At 41.7% G+C, this 20,711-nt stretch overlaps 2 protein-coding genes across 2 annotated transcripts; both read left to right on the forward strand.

Annotated features, from left to right (window-relative positions):
• The first annotated feature begins 800 nt into the window (after window positions 1–800).
• On the forward strand, window positions 801–9,848 carry ctsc (cathepsin C). Its single transcript, XM_085795488.1, has 8 exons — window positions 801–1,163; window positions 1,597–1,742; window positions 2,428–2,582; window positions 6,396–6,551; window positions 7,011–7,129; window positions 8,645–8,776; window positions 9,164–9,396; window positions 9,484–9,848. Exons 1-8 carry the CDS (start codon window positions 1,004–1,006, stop codon window positions 9,748–9,750), a joined length of 1,368 nt encoding a protein of 455 aa, XP_085651614.1. The 5' UTR covers window positions 801–1,003; the 3' UTR covers window positions 9,751–9,848.
• A 2,003-nt stretch (window positions 9,849–11,851) lies between these two features.
• rab38a (RAB38a, member RAS oncogene family) lies at window positions 11,852–20,466 on the forward strand. The gene is made up of 3 exons (XM_085795489.1): window positions 11,852–12,160; window positions 16,443–16,723; window positions 19,340–20,466. Exons 1-3 carry the CDS (start codon window positions 11,959–11,961, stop codon window positions 19,493–19,495), a joined length of 639 nt encoding a protein of 212 aa, XP_085651615.1. The 5' UTR covers window positions 11,852–11,958; the 3' UTR covers window positions 19,496–20,466.
• Window positions 20,467–20,711: the final 245 nt, after the last annotated feature.

Below are 20,711 nucleotides of genomic sequence, written 5' to 3' on the forward strand. Positions count from 1 at the left end.
AAAACGGTACAAGCTATGAAAAAGTTTTAAATACAGGATGAATACATTAGAAGTTTGTCTACAGCTCAGAATTTGAATGAAGTCTCTAGCTGAAAGTATGTGGACGCTTTAAAGGCTGAAAGAAGTAAGAAGATTTGAAGAGTTTCAAGACTGTTCCAATGCATTCTCTATGGGGAAAAAAAATCAGAAATAGTTGAATATTGCAAAAAGTATGAATAGTTGAAAAGAGAAAAGACATAGCACACCTGTCCCGAAAAGGCTGAACATTTTGATATTTGAATTGTTGAAATAGCACAAAGTATGAAGGACTAGTTACATGACGAAGAAAGGCAGAAAATGGCCGAACCGAATAACAATAGTGTGAATGCTTCCAGCATTCACACTAATTACAGACTATTGAAATCAGGTTACACAAACAACCTGTTCCTTATATTAATTGCTCAATTTATTTACATCTACTGCGCATGCACCAGCCCATCAGTCATATGACAAGGTAAACGAAACCAAAAAGCGAAGGAGAAACAGTCTACACCTAAACTTTCACTGTGTTGTACTTCCGTATTTGCTCGGTTTAGCTCGGTCCACAGAAACAACAAGCGAAGTGTCATGCCATTAAAGTTTTAAATGACGCGAGCTGATGTTGTGACAATAGTCCCATGTTATTTGAGTAAAACATATTCACTGAGATCTGGTCATGGGTCTGGTTTAACCACAGAAAGCGTTAGCAGTAGGTCAGCCAACAGTGCGCAGGCGCGTTGTGCTCTGAGGGGACTCATCTCGACGCGCTGCTGCTCTTTGGTAAAAGTTTCAGTTTGCATAAATAGCGGGCAGAGGACAGGGGCCGGGTCGACTCAGGAGTGTGGTTTAACTTCTGGGCTTCCAGCTGAAGACACCGACCTCCCTACGCAGCTGTCTAGGTGTGCGTGCGTGCGTGGCCTCTGTGTTTGTGTTTGTGTGTGTGCCGCGTACAGGTAAGCTAAGCTAGCTGTGTGTGTGTGGAGAGATGAGGCTCAGCGGTGTGCTCGTGTGCGTGCTCCTGCTCTGGGTTGAAGGGTCCAGGGGTGACACACCGGCCAACTGCACCTATGAAGAGCTGGTGGGGACATGGGTGTTTCAGGTTTCCAAGGGAGGACACGACAAGACCGTCAACTGCTCCGCTGAAGGTAATGATAATAATCACAATGATGCTGATGATAATAATAACACTAATACGACCCCTTCATAAGGGGACTAACTGGAAGCAGTTTCGCAATTTGGAGATCATGAGACAAGTTGGGGCCTGTGGTGTGTGTGGTTTTCAGCTAACGTTAAGGAAACTGCAGCAGCTGATTCACAAATTACTTCCTCCTTTTGTTTGAATGGAAAAACCCTTGCACACAAAGTATTTAGCTGTTTAATATGTCTTAACATGCACCTGTTGTGTGTTACACACATTTCAATGTTTTTGTGCTTTAGCTGTGGCCCTTGAAGATAAAAACAATCTTTAAGCTCATCTTGGCTTGAGTACTGCATAACACTAATTTTAGAAATGAATGGTGTTGAACTATGCAGTGTGCAGTCTAACTAACACCTGTTTGTTTTGCTCTTTCCCTCCAGCCATAGGGGAGAACTCTGTTACCGTGACACTGGAGAAACTGTCTGTAGCCACAGACGAGCTGGGCAACACTGGCTTTTTCACCATCATCTACAACCAGGGCTTCGAAGTGGTCCTCAATGGGTACAAGTGGTTTGGCTTCTTCAAGGTAAAAGATGAGCCCACATGACATTTTATATTAAGATCCTGTCATCTCCCAGATGCACAACTCAGAAAATCCTAAATTAGGTTAGTTTTGTTGCATCAGGTGCTGTTCATTGTCCTTGAGTCATAGCCTTACTCATCACAAACAAAATTAAGTAAATAAAATGTCAAGTTAACCTCCTCACTTGTCAAGGAAGTAGCTTTTGTGGGTTAAGAGTTATTCAGGTTATATTTTTAAACCTTCACTGACATTAAGGGTTTAGTTTCCGTATTGCTCAGCATCCTGTTGTTTCATGTGATATGAATCTGTCTGTAAAACCTCGTACAGGCTGAATCAAGATGGAACTAACACTAGACTCAAGATTAAGGTCTTAGTCATGTGTTCCATCTCCTCACTCACATGACACTGTGTCATGGTCCCTTGGTCTGCAAAACCACATTATACTTTGTCCTGTTCAACTTCCCCATTCTTTGGACTTGATTTAGCTTAGCGAGCCAAAATGAGAACAGGGAGAGTTTTCCTTTAAACTTGTGCAGGATCTTCTCTTTTTTTTCATTTCCATTCTCTTTTATTAATTTAATAATTCATAGCATGAGAATTGCGCAGTTGCTGAGAATTTGCATGAAATGACAAGACTGGGTTGTATATTGGACAACAAGCCTTGATCCACTTGTCCCTACACTTTCAGTACACGCAGGAGGGCACTAAGGTGACCAGCTATTGTGACCAGACCCTGCCAGGGTGGGTCCACGATGTCCTTGGAAACAACTGGGCCTGTTTTGTAGGGAAGAAGGTGAAATCAGTGACTCCGCGTACAGATTACCAACCACTTTTCAGCAGTGGGTATGTAAATTTATGATGGCATGCATGGCATATAACCAAAATGCAAAGTGGAGAAATGGGGCATGATCCAGATGTTAGTCGACTTGGGTACAGGGGAAAACCCGTATTTAAATAATAAAAAAAAAAAGATATTTAAAAGTTTGATATTGTGTGTGAAATTGATGTTCACTTTCTTGTCTTTGTTTCTGACGAGGTTGCTTCCTGCACTTTTTGGTGTCAGTTGGCATGAATTTAAGTTTATTTGTAATTTCTACGATAAGAATAGTATTTGGAAAAAAATATTTATCCGGCACCACAGTGATTTGAACTACTGGTGAAGTGATTTAATCACTTGGTTTCCATTGTGTTGAGAAATGTATGCGAGACCACCATAAACAAATAGTTTGTATTTTCAGTCAGTTACAAACATTTAGCCGCTCTTTTTAACTGCTCAGCGTCCACTTTGAAAAACAAACCTTTTCACACTGCTTGCAAGTGACATTGTGCATAACAAGAGTGTGTTTTTCTGTTGATCAGTGTGTCATTAAAACTGTTAGTCACTTACTGAGGAACAAGACAAATGCCTCACCACCTTGACACGTTGAAGTGCATCACGCTGTGTTTTCCTCACATGCCGAGAGCTCACAATTGCCACTGAAGACTTTATACAGGTCTCAATAAATTAGAATATTATGGAAAAGTTCATATACTTCAATAGTTCAATTCAAAAAATCCATGACACAGACTGAAATATTCCATGTCTTTATTTTGTTTAATTGTAATGATTATGGCTTATATTTAATGAAAAACCCCAAATTCAATATCAATTAAAAAAAAAAAAAAGATTGTTTAAAATCCCCCTCCCGCGACCCTTTTTGGTCATTTTAAAACCAGCAGCTCATTAGCAATGCACCTCTGGAGGCTGGGCGGAGACTGCGCTGCTCTGCACCTGCCCTGCCACTCCCTCCCACCGACCCTCCCATGCTCGCTGACAGCTGGACATTGTACAATTACCAGTTCAGCATGTTTAGCGTAAAACTGGGGATTCGATCCCAGACTGGAATATAGTCCTTGCTCACAGTGCAAGCTGCTGAGCTGAGCTGTTGAGCTATACCTATTATACAAGCCTTTCACCTCTGAGCCAGATGCAGAGCGGGGCGGGAGCTTGTAGCACTAGTGCCCTCCCCTGGAGTTGTGACCATAGACTGTAAAAAGAATGGACGTAGCACCCGTGACGTCACCCATTGGTTTGGGGGAGTCTGTTTTGTGCCGCTACTACGGGGGTTTGAACCGCGCCATGTTGGATTCTACTTGCCATATTTGGAGCGGTGCGGCCGTTGGCCGGCCGAGGGCCCGCCCACTGGCCTCGTAGCAGCGGTCTCCGGACCTGTCACTCAACGGTTCTGCGCCCTAATTGGCCAGAACTTTAAACCTAATAACAGTAAAACGGTAGAGTTTAAAAAAAATTCACCCCCCTCAGAGTGTGTGCGGGGGTAGAAACTATCGGTTGAGACCAAAAAAATAAAATGTACCAGGCTGTAAATATGTTTTTTTAAGCTGTAAAATCGGCTATTTTAACATGGGGGTCAACTGGAGTTGCTCCCTTCTGGAGCCAGCCCCCAGCGACAGCCGAGGGGATTGCAGTTTTTTGAACGCGGAAGTGAGCTTCACTTCTCAGACCGACAACTGCCCCCTTGGTTGTGACACGTCAACTCCAGTCTCACTGAAATGGCCAGGTTGCGTCTGCCATTGGTTCACAGCAATTTGAAGGCAGAAAAACTCAGAAATGCAATTTTGCACTTCCTTTTCTGCTGATATGTCCTCTAACACAAGAAAAATGCCACAGGAACATGTGAAAAGCAGGAAAAACACGATTTTCATGGGAGGGGGTCTTTAAAGGGACAACAAGGTGTGTTCACACTACATTTACTGTACCATGAGCCTCCGCGCGCACGGTGAAAATCTTGGACCGGCGCAGGACGGACATCTGGCCAAGAATGTTTTCATTCATCAAGTATGAAAGTCAGAGGTTCGAAGACAATCAGATACCGTTGTAGTTCCGACCATAAACGGCGATTCAGCAGCGTTTACTCATGACTCGCCAGGCAGCGTCTGCGAAACCGAAAGTAAGGAAATGCTGGTCGGCTCGCCCAGAATTTCCACCATTAATTAAAATAACGATGGAGACAAAACAATATATTTATCGAAAATGGAGCCAACAAGTGTGGGTAGCGTAGATTCATCCACATTAATGTGAGATTTTTTTTTAATAACCAAATACAAACTCCTCGTTGTCCCTTAATTCAGAATTAAGAAGAAATTAAATAATATAATGATATAATAATAAATTAAAAATAAGAAGAAAGAATTGTAGGTCTTCTAGAAAGTAAGTCCATTTTATATGCACTCAATACTCCTTTTGCTTGAATTACTGCATCATTTCTGCGTGGCATGGAGGCAAACAGCCTGTTTCGCTGCTGAGGTGTTATGGAAGCCCAGGTTGCTTTGATAGTGGCCTTCAGCTCATCTGCATTTTTGGGTCTAGTGTGTCTCATACCCCATAGATTCTCTATGGGCTTGAGGTCTGGCGAATTTGCTGGTCAGTCGAGCACAGTAACATCATAGTCATTTAACCAGCTTTTGGTGCTTTTGGCAGTGTGGGCTGGTGCCAAATCCAGCATGTCCATAAAGCTTGTCAGCAGAAGAAAGCATGCATGCTTTGAGACAAACTGTTTGTAAAAATGGGCTGTACAAATGCAATTGGGGGAAAAAAGAGGACTTAGGACCTCTGGGCAATAGTCCAGTTCTTTTCCTTAGCCCAGGTACCTCTGACGTTGTCTCTGGTTCAGGAATGGCTTGATGCACTAGACCCAAAAATGCAGATGCTATCAAAGCAACCTGGGCTTCCATAACGCCACAGGCTGTTTGCCTCCATGCCACGCCGAAATGATGCAGTAATTCAAGCAAAAGGAGCCCCAACCAAGTATTGGGTGCATATAAATGTACATACTTTCCAGAAGTCTGATATAATATTATTCTAATTTTTTGAGATTCTGAATCTGTGGTTTTCGTTAAATATAAGCCATAATCATTACAATTAAACAAAATAAAGACATGGAATATTTCAGTGTGTCATGGCTCTGCAGGTATTGGTTTCACTATTTGAAATGAACTATTCAATGAACTTTTCCATGATAGTCTAATTTATTGATATGGGCCTGTACTTGGTCGTATTGTTCTGTAGGTAGCATGTCCTTCACTTTTAAAATGTTAAACTTTGCAGCCTTGAGAAGAGTGTTGCTGTTTAAAATCCTCCTATTTTAACACAAGTGAAAATTAATACCGAAGGTGCGAGTCCCACTAAAAGATGTAGGAGCCTTCCTGCATGATACTGGGTATGGCTGATAATGACTTGCATTGTACGAGCAGTGTACTCCAGAAGCTTCAGTTAGGGGCAGATTTGTACTGGAATAATCACAACACTCAAAGGAACAAATTTATCCAAGTTTAAACTCTCAAATAATGTGTAATGCACTGAGGACCATACTGACTCAGCGATTCACACCAACATTTTTGCACCACGTCTTGGTGGACAATAACAAGGGTGCATATTCATATTTCACAAACCAACGAAAATAAAAACACTTGCATAACACCATTCCATACAACACCACTGCACTGAATATCACTTGTTGTTCTGGCAATTTAACTGTGTAACTTTATTAAACTGTCAGCTTTGACAAAATACACCTGTGATTCAGCTTTCAACACTTTCTCCCCCCCCATCTGTTCCTTTTGAAATAACCTTGTGTTGTGACATAATTCACCCTGCAGGCTGCTGCAGAGACCATACAAACACAACCTGGACTTTATTGATTCCATCAACTCAGTTCAGCGTTCCTGGAAAGCTGTTGCCTACCCTGAGCATGAGCAGTACACTCTACGGGAGCTGCACTACAGAGCAGGAGGGCCGGCTTCCCGCATCCCAAGGTGAGTGTTTACCTGCATCCTGTTCTTCAGTACTGCCACACAGTAGTGGGGCAGATAAGTTCTTAAATATAAGGTATTGTGCATTTTATGACTAAAGCATGAATGAAACTTTAGTGCATTTTCCCACTAATCGTCCCATAATATATTACTGCAATGGAAAATAATGGGACGATAAGCTGGGAAAAATGCAATGCTGAGATCAATGACACCTAAAAGTCACCAGAGGTCAGACAAAGTGGTTCCACATCTAAATCAAACCTTATGTAGATGAAATGCTGCAAGTTTCATGCTTTAGTCACAAAATGTACAATTAATTTGCTTATCTTCCCCACTACAGACATGATGACATAAATTACTGCTTTGTGCTAATAATATTGTTGCCTTTCTCTTGACTATTAGACTATCAGTGTGATTTCTTTCTTGTGATTAAATATGAATGATCTTTCATTTTTACTACAGGCGTGTTCACCCTATGCCCGTGAAAGCTAATGATGCCAAGATGGCGGCAGGTCTGCCTCAGCACTGGGATTGGAGAAACGTTGACGGTGTCAACTTCGTCAGCCCCGTGAGAAACCAAGGTGTCGTTTAAATGTCTTACAGAAGCCTGGACACTTGTCTTGTCTTAATTGTTGGTTAATTCAGCGTCCCAAAAGTCCACCTTAAACCAGTTGCTTTATTTTAACCTGTGCACACATGATATTAAAGATGTAGGTTCAGACATTATGAATCAGAAGCCTTGTGGGATCACCTTTTCACTGGAGCAGCTGTCGGTAAGAGCAGAGGCTGAACCGCAGCCCCTGCAGCTACTTTGCTTCCCTCTTGGCAGGTCTGCGTCAGCTCTCTGCTCTCTCCTTCTGTGTTTCTGCACAGCCTAGTGTGTGAGTGGAGAGATTATGTGTGCTGAGTGTCTGAGAGGGCCTCTGTAGGGCTGGGTTTAAGGATCTGGAGAGGGCTGAAGTGTTTCAATAGGAGACCTCTAAGCCACCGTACAGTGCCGTGGAGCTTATTTTCCTCTGTTATGAGCCAGGTGGATTTTGTAGGTTCCATTTCAGTTCACAAAAATTGGTTGGATTGAGGGGGGGGAAATTGGTTGTTGCAGTGCTGACATGTGGGAACGTACAGATGTAATGGCACCAGCACAAATGAGGCCTTCATCATACCCTAGGGGAAAGCTCTTAACTCCTGTGCCATTGTTTTCTCCAGGAGATCTTTTATATGATTGAAACATTAGGTCAGTGAAATGGCCACGCTGGCAGATCTCTAAATGACTGTAACACCTTATTAGTCTTGAGACCTAAGGTCTGGGACCTAAATGTAAACTGTTCCCACTGTCAGCCTGACTTGAGTCATTACTACTATTAAACCACGCTGCAGGGCCCCACAGCCTCTGTGCTGTGACTTAATTTGTTTCTGCTGAGCATATTATTAAACTGGTCTCTCACGATGGATGTCAACCAATGGCTTTAATCAGTGCATCATTCTGACTCACTCCATTATTGTCCATTACAACTAACTCAGACAAGTGTACACAGGGAGGAACCATTCAAACGTCAGAAATACATCACAGTAATGGTAATAAAATGTGGAGTTACCCAATGAGTTACCTGGATCTTATTTCAGGGTTGTTTGATTAGATTGCATTGGGTTGTGCAGGTTTTTCAAAATTGGGATTTCATTTCATTTCATTTTGATTTATTTCATTCATGGTTCTCACATAGTTGCACATATACATTGTGTACACATTTTCATCATGAATGAAAAGGAGCAGGATGAAGAAAAAACTTATAATTCCTGCCCCTCTCTGTTGTTACAAATTTCATTGGCTTACTTCAACACCAATATTATTCTCTGTTTCAAAATATTAAAGATAATGAAACATAGTAATGACAAAAAAACAAACAACAAAATAACGGTAAACACCACTCATCTATCTATCTTTTTCTTTTTTTCCCTTCTTTTTCTCTTTCTCCTTCTTCTTTTTTGTAAATACTTATCTTTTCTTTTTTAAACATTTTCTTAAACTGTCACTGTATGCCAGCTCTGTTGTGTTGCACAGCAGTGTGATTTAACTCTGTCAATCTCTTGTATTCCAGCATCATGTGGTAGCTGCTACTCCTTTGCCACCATGGGAATGCTGGAGTCTCGCGTCCGAATTGTCACCAACAACAGTGAGACCCCCATCCTCAGCCCACAACAGGTGGTGTCCTGCTCTGAATATTCTCAAGGTAAACTTTAATGGGAAAGTTTCTCTCACCTCCTGATCACTAAACAGTTAATTTAATTTAAGTATTCCCCTGTGAGCTGTGCCAGAGTTAGACATTTCAAAGTGCTTCTGTGTAGAAAAATTAGGGTTGCTTTCCTCCCTAATCAGTGCAAGTATTTTTTTTTCTTTCTTTATTTCTTTCAGAAAATGTGTCTTAATTGCCTTTAGAAATTCAACTGGTTTCATAATAACCCTGATTAGGCCATTTCTTGCCAATTATTCTGAAGAGTCCTGATGGTATTGACTTCATTAAATTTTTCCCTCTTGGGCTACATTTTAACTTGTAAAAGTCACGCTAATCTCCAGAAACATGACAAACGACATCAAACATCCATCTCCTCTATTGCAGGTTGTGACGGTGGCTTCCCATACTTGATTGGGAAATATGCGCAGGATTTCGGCATTGTGGACGAGTCATGCTTTCCGTACATTGCAAGGAACAGCCCGTGCGGCGTCCCTCAGAATTGCGGCCGCATCTACACGGCAGAATACATCTACGTCGGTGGGTTTTACGGCGGCTGCAGTGAAGCAGCCATGATGTTGGAACTGGTCAAGAATGGGCCCATGGGAGTGGCTTTTGAGGTACAGCAACTGCTCCTCAACTGATATTTAACATATAGTATATGTATATGCATTCAGTGGAAGTAAATTGTCCCTCTCCTCTCCCAGGTCTACCCTGACTTCATGCATTATAAGGAGGGCATCTACCACCACACGGGCCTTGCAGACCCCTTCAATCCTTTCGAGCTGACCAACCACGCTGTGCTGCTGGTGGGCTACGGCCACTGCCACATGACCGGGCAGAAGTACTGGATTGTTAAGAACAGCTGGGGAACCACCTGGGGCGAGGACGGCTACTTCCGAATCCGCAGGGGAAGTGATGAGTGTGCCATTGAGAGCATCGCAGTCGCAGCCAAGCCTATCCCAAAATTGTAAACTCAGGACGAAATTAATTGACTGAGTCTGAGTAGTTCAACTTCATTTTTTCCTCTCAGTGTAGGCTAGGTGTTTTCAGTGTGTGCTTGGGGGGGGGGGGGGGATTTTTAAAGCTAAAATCTAATGAGAAAAAACAGGCGTCATATACTGCAGTGCATGAAAACTGACGCCATGAAAATGAAAAGCTATATACTAAAGTGAGGCCCACCTAAAACCAAAAGTAGCAAAGCACAGTAAAGTGTCACTCAAATGTGATGTTTAAAGCTTCAAGTGGTATTCTGGTTGAAGTTTATTATATTATTGGTGGAATTTAGTTTCAACACATGGTGATCTGAGATGTAGGCAGTGATAGTCAGCCCATGTGTCTCTGATGGAGCAGCTCAATTTGCTCAGGAAAGCCGTTGGTGTCATCTAATAACTACTATGTGGATACAATCCCACATTAGTTTAGAGTTTAAGTGACGCAAGAACTCCTGCTCTTCCTTCTAAAAGTGTTGACACAAACTGTATGTATGTTTTTGTTTGTATCCCCCCTTCTCTCTTCCTCTGATTTCAGCAATCACTGATCAGCTGCCTGTGAATCATTTGAGCTGTAACTGCCAACACACAGACTTGGAATCAAAATGGATTGATTGGCACACACTGACAAATCATGATGGGTAGTAAATTGTAGCCTTAGTACTAAAAGGGAATTCATAACTGAGGAGTCAACATTTGTTTGTCTGTCAGATGCAGGACCTTGATTCTTCGTCTCAGGGAAGCTCAGTGGAGAATTGAAGTTTCTTCTGTCCTTGCATCAAATTGAAACCGGGACTGCCATGTTCCTCTGTGGGGTAGATTTGTAGCGTTCCCCACAGAGCTCTGGATAGGGATTTCTTGATTAATAAGGGATGTTGCTGACTGTAGTGTCTCTATTAAGACTCCATTTATACACATGTTCTGATGCAAGCTGTTGTACATTGTATTGAAATTTGCACTTTTTTTAATCTGATGGAATAAAAACATAATTGGGATTTGGACTTTTTTCTTTTTTCTTTTTTTAAATTTTTGATTAATTGATATTTTCTTGGGTGTTAGATTTTTACATTTTTGTATCTCAGCAACCAGTTCTCACTCAGTGTTACAGCTACGGTAATGGCACCATCTCCTTCATTTGGCCAGGTTCAGCCAAAATTCGAATTTCACTCATCTACTCACCCTCATGTCGAGAAGTTTCAGAGTTATCCGTGCCTTCTCTGAGTTACAGGGGGGCCGCACAGCAGTATTTGTCCATATAATGGTTGTCAATGGATACCAACTTTCTTCGTCCAAAAAGACACACCATAAAACATCCAAATACCTCCGTCTATATATTAAGCTTGTTTGTAGCGGAAGCTCCCAGTGTCTCAGTTTAATGCTCTTCCTGTGTCACTGACTGGCGGAACAATTTCTCATGTCGGGACTTCAATACAAGAGGGACATTACAGATGAGCAGTATGGAGGTATTTGGATGTTTTTTGGTGTGTCTTTTTGGACGAAGAAAGTTGGTATCCATTGACAACCATTATATGGACAAATACTGCTGTGCGGCCCCCCCGTAACTCAGAGAAGGCACGGATAACTCTGAAACTTCTCCCAGCCCTTAGTCGACATGAGGGTGAGTAGATGAGTGAAATTCGAATTTTGGCTGAACTATCCCTTTAATATCCATACATAATTTGATCAAGACAGTAAAGTGAACCAATGACTCACAGTGGAGAAAGGTATGTGTATTTATTCAAGTGTTAATCAAGTCATTAGGCATTAGAGCGAAATGTCTTTTCTTTCTTTTCCTTGTTACTCTTCATATGTCTGACACATTCAGAATTTAGCTAGTTTAAAACCCATTCTATTGAATAAGACTGTATAAAAGTTTTTCTGCAGCCACTACTTGTATTACTTGGTGTAGACTGTAGACCTCGGTGCAGTCTCGGGCTGCTCCCCTGCGTGAGTCACAAGGTCCAGACGTCTCTGCTCCACTTCCCTGTGTGGGCCGGGGCGTACCTCGCCTCCCCTTCCCTCAGCAGCAGCAGCAGTAGCAGCAGCAGCAGCAGCAGCTCCTCTCCTCTCTCCTCTCCTCCTCTCCAGTCCCCTCCGCGCTCGTCCTGCCGCCCTGCCCCTGCTTCCTCTCCCCCGGGCCCTCTTCCTCTCCGGTGGATTCATGCTCAGCTCTCGCCCTCCTCGGTCGCCATGCAGAACAACCACCACAAGGAGCACCTCTATAAGATTCTTGTGATAGGAGACCTCGGAGTCGGAAAGACCAGCATCATCAAGCGGTATGTCCATCACAACTTCAGCCCCAACTACCGAGCCACCATCGGGGTGGACTTCGCTCTCAAGGTCCTCAACTGGGACCAGGAGACGGTGCGTCTGCAGCTGTGGGACATCGCAGGTACGGTCCCACTCTCAACACACGGATCACACCAAAAAACAAACACCTGTAAAAGACAAATAAGAATATCGTATAGATATAAGAGTTTCAACGCACGATAGTTTGTCACACAACTTTTCACTAACTAACTTTACTCATGGCTGTTTTTCAGTTAGCCTGTTGAACATTTGCTATCTGTAAAAGAAAATACACTAGAAGTTTGTATAGGATTTTATTTTATTTTTTTAAATAAGTAGCTCATATGATAGGACAGCCTGCTCAAAATAGATTCGTTTATTTAGAGAATAGTCTCTTTTTTTGTTTGTTTAGTTTAGATTTTCAGAGGAGGCCGAAATGGGGTTAATTTAGTAGAACATTGAATAGTCTGAGTCTTTTGAACTTTCCTTTTTTGTCAAATTAATTTAAGGCTACATTTAAATAATCCATTAATGTTTGGGAGGAGTTGTAGTCCTGATGGAAATTATGTTCACATCTATTTTTTTTCTTTCAAATGTTGCTCAATGAATCACTTCATAATCAAACAAGGGAGAGGTTGGTCAGTTTTCACATAGTTAATGTTTCCCATCAGCTATCTCAGTAATGAATGAAATGAAAACCATGGACTGGAGTGTTCAATGAACAGAAGTCAAAGAATGTGAAACCTGAGGGATAAGACTGACATGTGGATTTGTGGCTTCCACGGGGTTTGGGGTGCTGTGATCCAGAAAATGAGCGTTTGATCATTTTGTCACAGTTGTTATTTAACCATTTCTGTAGAGGAATTATGTTTATGGGTCATCCAAGCCTAATGTCCCTCATGTGCACCAGCTGACCTGCTGGCATTACTCACTTTACATCATTTAACTACACATTTTTGCTATTACATGCCTCTCCCATTTACACACACACGTACAGAGAAGCCATGAAAGAGAGAACATTTCCTCTGAGTTATAATTATTATTTTATACATTTCATATTAAATAAAACCCCAACCCTTTATTAAAAAAAAGCTGCTTATTTCTATAGGGCACCACACTAACTACATGTTAAATTACATTTATCATTTATCATCATTCAGACATAAAACAAGCCAGACTTTCCTCTCTGTGTGTCACATGACCTGAGGACAGAGCATCATGACACCACATGATATACCAGAGCTGTCATGGCAACACTCTGCCACATTATGACTTTTATTATTTTTATTTAATATTATGACCAGTGTATCAGCTGGTTACTTGGGCCTAAAAATGACATCATCACACAGAGGTGCAAATACAAGCATGTTTATTATGTCATATTTGAAGCTCTAAAACTAGTTTGAGGACAAATATACACATCGTCTTATATGTAAATTTACACAACCACATATCCACACATCCATTTGTCACATAACCATACATACATTCAGTCAGTGGCAGTGGTTCCTCTTCTGTAATAGGCTTAACTCTGTGGCCTCCTGCCACTGTGGTACTCTTAGTGGAAGGGTCTGTTTGATAATAAGATGGAAGTGTACATGGAAGAGAATGGAAATGATCTTCTCTCTTGTGAGCATCGACTGCTTTGACTGCCCTGAGCGAAGGCAGAAATCAGAAATAATGCCGGCTTTTGACTGCGACGCTGTTGGGTAAGATAACAAACCTAAAGCCTTCAGCGGTCTCATCTCACATGAGTGTCGGCTGAGGTTTAGACGAATCCTCTGACCTGCTGCTCTCTCCCCTCCTGTGCGCCCTCTCCAGTAAGCGCAAGCAGTCATGTGTCTAAAACTCATGTGAGGGAGATTTGAGGCCCAAGTGCTTGTATACAGAAAGCTTTTATTGTGAGGGAGTGTCTCCCTCAGAGAAAACTGCTATATGTCTCATACTGTATGTGCTCCTGACAAAGGCCTTCAGGTTACACAAGTCCTGAGGGGAGAAACATAAATTACCTAATTTAGATGAGCTCTGTCTATTACAGTATAATTTGCTCCATCGTTAGTGAAAATTATACTAAATAAACAAACCTGCAGAAAAATCTTTTTGTTTTTGCATTTTACTGTGGACTTAAGTTTTCTCACGCCACAGATGTCATAACTCACTTGTTCCTGAGCGTTTTCCCAAGACAAATAGCAACTTCAGCTCTTCTATTTCTGTCTGTGACTGGTGCCGCCATGGAGACGGGGTATAATCTGCACAGGCCTATACATGAGAAGTGAGTTAAGTGGGGTTTTTTGGCTATTATGGGCTGTTGTTATACAACAAAATCACTTAGATATACATGATGAGCTGTAGAAGTCTGTGGCTTCAGGCTGTACGATTGAGGAAATCCAGATGTTTTGGGCATTGACTCATCTCAAATGAATTACAGCCACATTTCATCACTATTAATGAATCCATTCATCTTCCTACCATGAGGACTGTGGTCTTACATAAACTCATTGTCAGCCGATGTGAAACAGATTTTGTTATTTCACATAACAGCTTTGTGAACTTGTGTTTATGTCTGTGTCTTGTCACTGGTGTGAAGTTGGCAAGGCTCAGGTTCAAACAGATCGCCACATTTTACTGTGCAACGATCATGATTTATGACAGTACAAATCAAAATCTGATAACGACCATGAAGTTGTTTTCTTATGTAGCCAGTCCGCTGTCACTTTTTTCTGAACTCTAACTTAAATCTTTGCCCCTTAAAGTAATGTATAATATTAAGGTGATATCTTGTGGAAATATACAGTAAAGTGGCCCTGAGAGTTCAACACACCGCAACTTAAGAAAAACATAAATTCAGAAAACACCTTCATCAGCTTGACGGCGCATGCGCTGCAAAAACTCACAGAAGTGTTTCTGAGGACACAAAATAGTGACGGACCGGGCTAAAGACTGAGGTTATGCTATCAGTAAATACAAGCAATAATATATGACTCATGCACTATTGACGCTATAATAACCCAAACGAACTTACCTTTTTTTCAAACACCAGTAACAGGAAGTCATTTTCATAACCTCTGAAGTTGAGAAGCATTAAACAAACGTGACCCATTGTCTGTCACTTTTTTGTGTCCCTGGAAACTCTTCAGTTGTTTTGTTTTTTGAAGTTTGTTTTCTGAATTTGTAGTGCATTTTTGTCTCTGCATGTGTTTTCTTAAGTTTCACTATGTTCTCTTTAAAATTATTAACTGATATGTTTGAGGTAGCTCATACAGAAAGCTGAAAACAGTTTTTCACTTGGCAGGTAATACTATATTTTACAATTCATCATATTATAACACAAGCCTCTACTCTGTGAAAATCTTCGTCCTTGAGCCAGACACACATGCTACCAGCTGTTCCACACTGGAGCCTGAGCTGTGATCCACCTGTGCAGCAGAGCAGGTGAATAGATAATGTAAATGAACACAAACTCCTCTCCTCCTCACCGCAACGCAACCTGCTGCTTTGGTTGTGGGTGAGTCCGTCCGCAGGGTGAGAGTGTCTGTCAGGCTCCAAGTGATTATATTCTGGTGCTGTGGCAGAACCCATGGATGGGAAAATCAGAGTGGATACAACATTCCTGCAGAGCTTATCGAATTAATTTTACCCTCAGGAATTTTTACAGAGAAGTTCAGAGGCAGTCATACACACGCACATACACACACTCACATACACACTAAAGACACCTCTCTCCGTCTCCCCTCCTGGCTCTACTGTATCTGTGTCTGCATCTAATCCCTCTCTTTCTGCTGCTCTTCTGACTGTAAAAACATGCATGTGAATGAATGTGTGGAGGTATGAAGGAGGTGAGGTATGTAGAGAATGTGTGTGCGTGGTGACATATCGGATTGGAGTGTGAAAAAATTAGGGAATCAGATAACTTGTATTTAAAAGATTGTGTCTGCTCGGTGCTAAAGTGACTCTGCCTCTCGCCTGTCTCACTGTGTGTGTGGCATCATGCAGGTGATCTCCAGTGAAGGGGACCAAATGAAAAGAGGGATTTGTCTATATGATCAATATAAGTCTGAAAATTTTACCATACCAAATGATAAAGCTTTTTTAGGAGTCACAGTCAGTTTATTTGCCATTTGCAGAAGGAGACCTGGATAAGCATTGGAAAAGGATTTGCAAGAGTTCAAGCAGGAACACTTGAGACAATAAGACAATTAGACAACACTGATAAAACAATCAAGTAAACAGATACAATAAATAGAAACAGTAAAATAAAAAAAGACAATTTGCCCCCATGGATAGGCTTATGATTGTCTGTAAATCTGTATCTCTGCTTGTGTGTGTCAATCGTTATTACATTATTAGCCATTATTACATTATGAGTTGCTACATGTGTCTTCCAGGTCAGGAGAGGTTTGGCAACATGACTCGCGTCTACTACCGTGAGGCCATGGGTGCCTTCATTGTGTTTGACGTCACAAGGCCCGCTTCTTTTGAGGCCGTCACGAAATGGAAAGAGGACTTGGATTCCAAACTGACACTTGCCAATGGGAAACATGTGGCCACTGTGCTTTTGGCTAATAAATGTGACCAGGGTCGGGACGTACTGACTAATAACGGAATAAAGATGGAGCAGTTCTGCCAGGAGAATGGATTTGTGGGGTGGTACGAGACGTCTGCCAAGGTGAGAAAGAACGCACACACACACACAAATACAAATCAGTAAAATAGTAAGCAAGAGGGCGTTGGGAATACGAAGACAGGCCTTCAACAGGAGCTCTGAGGTTCAAACCTCTGCAGCAGGCGTGTCCTTTCTGCTCAAATGTCCTTGAGATGCAACTGACTCCCTGCTAGCTCGACTGTATCAGACCCACCACGTGATCATCCTGTGGAGATGCCACCGCAGAGGCACATTCAGGATGTGGAGAAATCCTTTAAAAGTGCTGAGTTTAACAGGCTCTCAGTCTGTTGAGTATTTGCATCAGAATAAAGCCTCCGTCTCCAAGCTCCACTGCGTTTTCACAGAGCTGTCTCACAACCCACATTCCTCCCGTGGTTATCCCAGATCAGCCGCTCTGGCATCAAGTGCTCATCGTACGGACGCAATGTGCATGTGAATGTATTAGTCCAGTGTTTTCCATTGGCTGGCACAGATTTCATATTTTCCCTTGTAAAAGGGATTACTTGTCTCCATGTCAAGAGTTAGATCAGAGGGGTCCATTAAACATAAATTAGGAGCCAGTGGCAGGTTAGCTTAGCATCATACAAAGGTTGGAAACAGGAAAAAATAAAACTTTGTGATTACACAAACGTTCACAGTCTGAACTGGACAAGAGCAAGAAGAAAAACAGATGGACTGAAACAAAAGTTTAAAGCTTGTAAAAAGTTTAAATCAATAACAGTAAAGGTACAGTATGATTCAGAGCTCATTGACGCAGACAGAAGTGTAGTGGTTCTCAGCTGAACTGAGGATTCGCCCACCTACACACTAACACACTGACACACCAGCACAAGCCCCGATTATAGCAGCTAATGTGGAGCAGGAATCTCACAGCTGGACAGCAAGAAAGGGAAAACAAACTAAGACGTGCACATAGACACACACACAAACACACGTGCATTCAATCCTTTAATTTGTGTTTTTATTCCTTTGCACTGTAGCTATGGGAGGTGTTAACACATTTATAAATGTGACCATTTGGGATTTTCTCCTGAGAACCAACCAGAGAAACTGAGCAAGCAACAGGTGATGGATGCAGCTAGAAATAGAGGTGACCAACTGCAGTGAGACAATGATAAGGGCAGCTGAGAGAAATTGAGAATTTAAGCTGTTGAAATTGAGGCAGAAAATCAGTGGAGGAAGTGAGGGGCTTTACTTCAAAGCAGCAGAAACCATTTCCAATGAAAGTCATGTGACTTTCATTGGAAATTATAGCTGGTCACACAGTTGGAGCAAGTATGTGAAAAAACAGTAGTAATATCATGCAGGATTTGTAAGTAAGTGTAATGATAAATATCAGCAGAAAATAGTACACAGCATTTCTTTTTTAGCCAAACAACACAAACAACTGTGATGGATATGCTGTCTACGCATGAGGATGCACAGAAAATAAGTGAAGCTGGCTGTTGTTGTTAGTGGTGTTTCTGTGTGTGTGTGTGTGTGTGTGTGTGTGTGTGTGTGTGGTTTAGAAGATGTTTTTCTCCAGATCTAAAGATAAGGATGACATATGACGATGTGACACGCACACAAGGATTTGTTTGTGTGTGAGAGTTTCAGGGTGCTGCAGACGGCACAGTGTCACATTCTACTGAGCACGCTCTTAGATCTCCTCTGCTCCTGCAGCAAAGAGTGTGTGAGTACGTGCAAGTGTATGTGAGTGTGCGTGTGTGTGTGTTTTTTTCAACAGTAATTGTTGCTCGTTCTCTCCTTGTGTGAACCCCACCCAGGGTCATTTCTGTAGTTTTCTCAGCTGTCAGCTCTGGTCCAAGTCGCTCTAAATCCTTGGAACGGGTGCTGTCTAATCTCTGGGTGTTGTCAATACTGGACATTTCAGCTCAGACAGTTTCACGCCGATTGTCATGTAGCTCTCTAAAGTTGGCTGTAATAAATGGGCATCCGGCCTGGAAGCTGTGTTACACCATATAACCACAATCTTACTTTCTCCAGACCTTCACTTATATGTCTCCCATATTTCTACACCCTGCTCCCTGTATGTATCCAATCAAGGCAGAATCCTCTAAATAACCTTTGGTAATGACACAATGAAAAATATAATTGCAGAAAAATAACACTCTCAGTAAAAATCAAGTGCAGTGGTGCGAAAGCTATGTATACTTGTTGCCAATTTGCAGTGTAAAGGGAACAGAGGAGAATGAGAAGCACTTCAAAGCATTTATTTCTGTCTCACAAAGATAATTATGTTGTTAGCACACTTTATTTAAAACATTATAATACCCAGGCCACAGTTTGTTGAAATAACTTTAACTCCAGCTACTCAGCTGTCACAGAAAGCATTCCTTTGGGTATTATTTGCAAGAGGCAGAATATTTGAGTATAATGCTAAGAATCATTGGACATGATTTGGGTTTCAATCTGCATTTTCATGCTGTATGTGACTGTTTGAGATCAATTGGTCTAAAGTGAGGAGGCCGTCTTTGTGTGCAAGAGCATGTAAGACAATATGATTTAATGACTGATGCACTAGATAATTCACTGATTTATTTCTCTTTCTGGTGTTTCCCTCTTTTCATACTCCCACCCCTCTTTCCGTGTCTTCCTCTACTGTTTCCTATTCTTCAGGAAAACATCAACATCGATGAAGCGGCCAACTGCTTGGTGAAGCACATCATCTCCAGTGAGAAAGACATGCTCCAATCAGAGGTCCCCGACACCGTCACCCCCCAGTTAGACAAGGACAAAGGTGGGACATGCTCCTCCTGCTTCAGATCCCAGTAACAGCTCCTGACAGCTGGACGTCCTTTTTGTATCTCATTACACACAAAGGCGGGTTTGTCTGTGAGGAGGAGAAGGAGAACTACTTTGGCTGTTCCTGAGGAAGAGTGTATGAGTGTCAACAGAGAGACAGAGAGGGAGGGAGGGAGGTGGTTGCAGCTGTGTGTAAGAGCTGAGGTCATCTTCTAGGTGACTTCAAGCCTTGACACTGCCACTTTGGTTACCATGGAGACACAGGTAACGAATACATGCACAGAAAGTTTACAGCAAATTTCAGCGTATCTGTGGCAAAGTTTTATTAGATGGTAGCTAGCTGCCTCTCTTTCTCCCTCTTTCTCTCCTTTCTTCTCTTTCATTCTCTTGGCCACTCTTTTTCTCTGCCAGAGTTTCTTTCTCCTCAACTCACCTCATACCCAAAGCTATTAACTGTCGGCCCTGATAACACTACAATTACATTATATTGTTTCCTTAGAACTGCGTTCATTGTATTTGACATGCTTCTTTTTGTGGCACTGTCCTGTGGGGCCAGTCCTTTGTTGTCCTCTGTTATGTACAACTGGCTCCAGTAATGTGATGTACAGCAGATTTTACTCATGTAATTAAAGTGCCTTTTCTAATACAACCCATTTTATTTAATGTCTTAAATAGATATATCACTATATATTTAATTTATAAGTGCACTTAAAAGGTATATGTATAACAACTTTCATCTCTGACCTATAGGAATCAACTAATTTCCATGACAACATATTGAAACCTCTATGACAAGCATTGTGTATGTTGAAGAAAGCATTGTTAAAGCAACGTCAATGTTTATGTTTTCCATTTAAATGAAATGGTTTTATATAAATGTTTAATATTTGTAATATTTGTAATTATGGCATAAATGCTGATACATATAGAAACTTGTATATAGGAAGACACATGTTATAGAACCAAAGTCGTATCCAGTTCTCAACATCTTCATATGAATAAAGCATAGCTTTACTGATCTGCTGTGTGTCTGCATGTGGATTTATCTTGTCATACTAGCTATAGGGATGATATCACCAAACCCCAATAATATCCAATCATAACAGTGTGATTAGGGTGTAGACAGTCCACACCATAGATATAGTATATAAGAAGACTCGATAACTCACCTGACGCTGTTGCTCAATGACGTCACCACACAGCCGCCATCTTGGTTCAGTGAACTCGCTTCCTCAGACCGATTTTC

The sequence above is a fragment of the Trachurus japonicus genome, chromosome 13 (genome assembly GCF_045865225.1).
Source record: "Trachurus japonicus isolate A0001 chromosome 13, Traja_1.0".
NCBI lineage: Eukaryota > Metazoa > Chordata > Actinopteri > Carangiformes > Carangidae > Trachurus > Trachurus japonicus.

Coding starts and splice junctions, on each gene's coding strand:
- ctsc (XM_085795488.1), top strand. CDS start 1,004: ATGAGGCTCAGCGGTGTGCTCGTGTGCGTGCTCCTGCTCTGGGTTGAA. Junction 1,164..1,596: donor CGTCAACTGCTCCGCTGAAG/GTAATGATAATA, acceptor CTTTCCCTCCAG/CCATAGGGGAGAACTCTGTT. Junction 9,397..9,483: donor CCATGGGAGTGGCTTTTGAG/GTACAGCAACTG, acceptor CTCCTCTCCCAG/GTCTACCCTGACTTCATGCA.
- rab38a (XM_085795489.1), top strand. CDS start 11,959: ATGCAGAACAACCACCACAAGGAGCACCTCTATAAGATTCTTGTGATA. Junction 12,161..16,442: donor GCAGCTGTGGGACATCGCAG/GTACGGTCCCAC, acceptor TGTGTCTTCCAG/GTCAGGAGAGGTTTGGCAAC. Junction 16,724..19,339: donor GGTACGAGACGTCTGCCAAG/GTGAGAAAGAAC, acceptor CCTATTCTTCAG/GAAAACATCAACATCGATGA.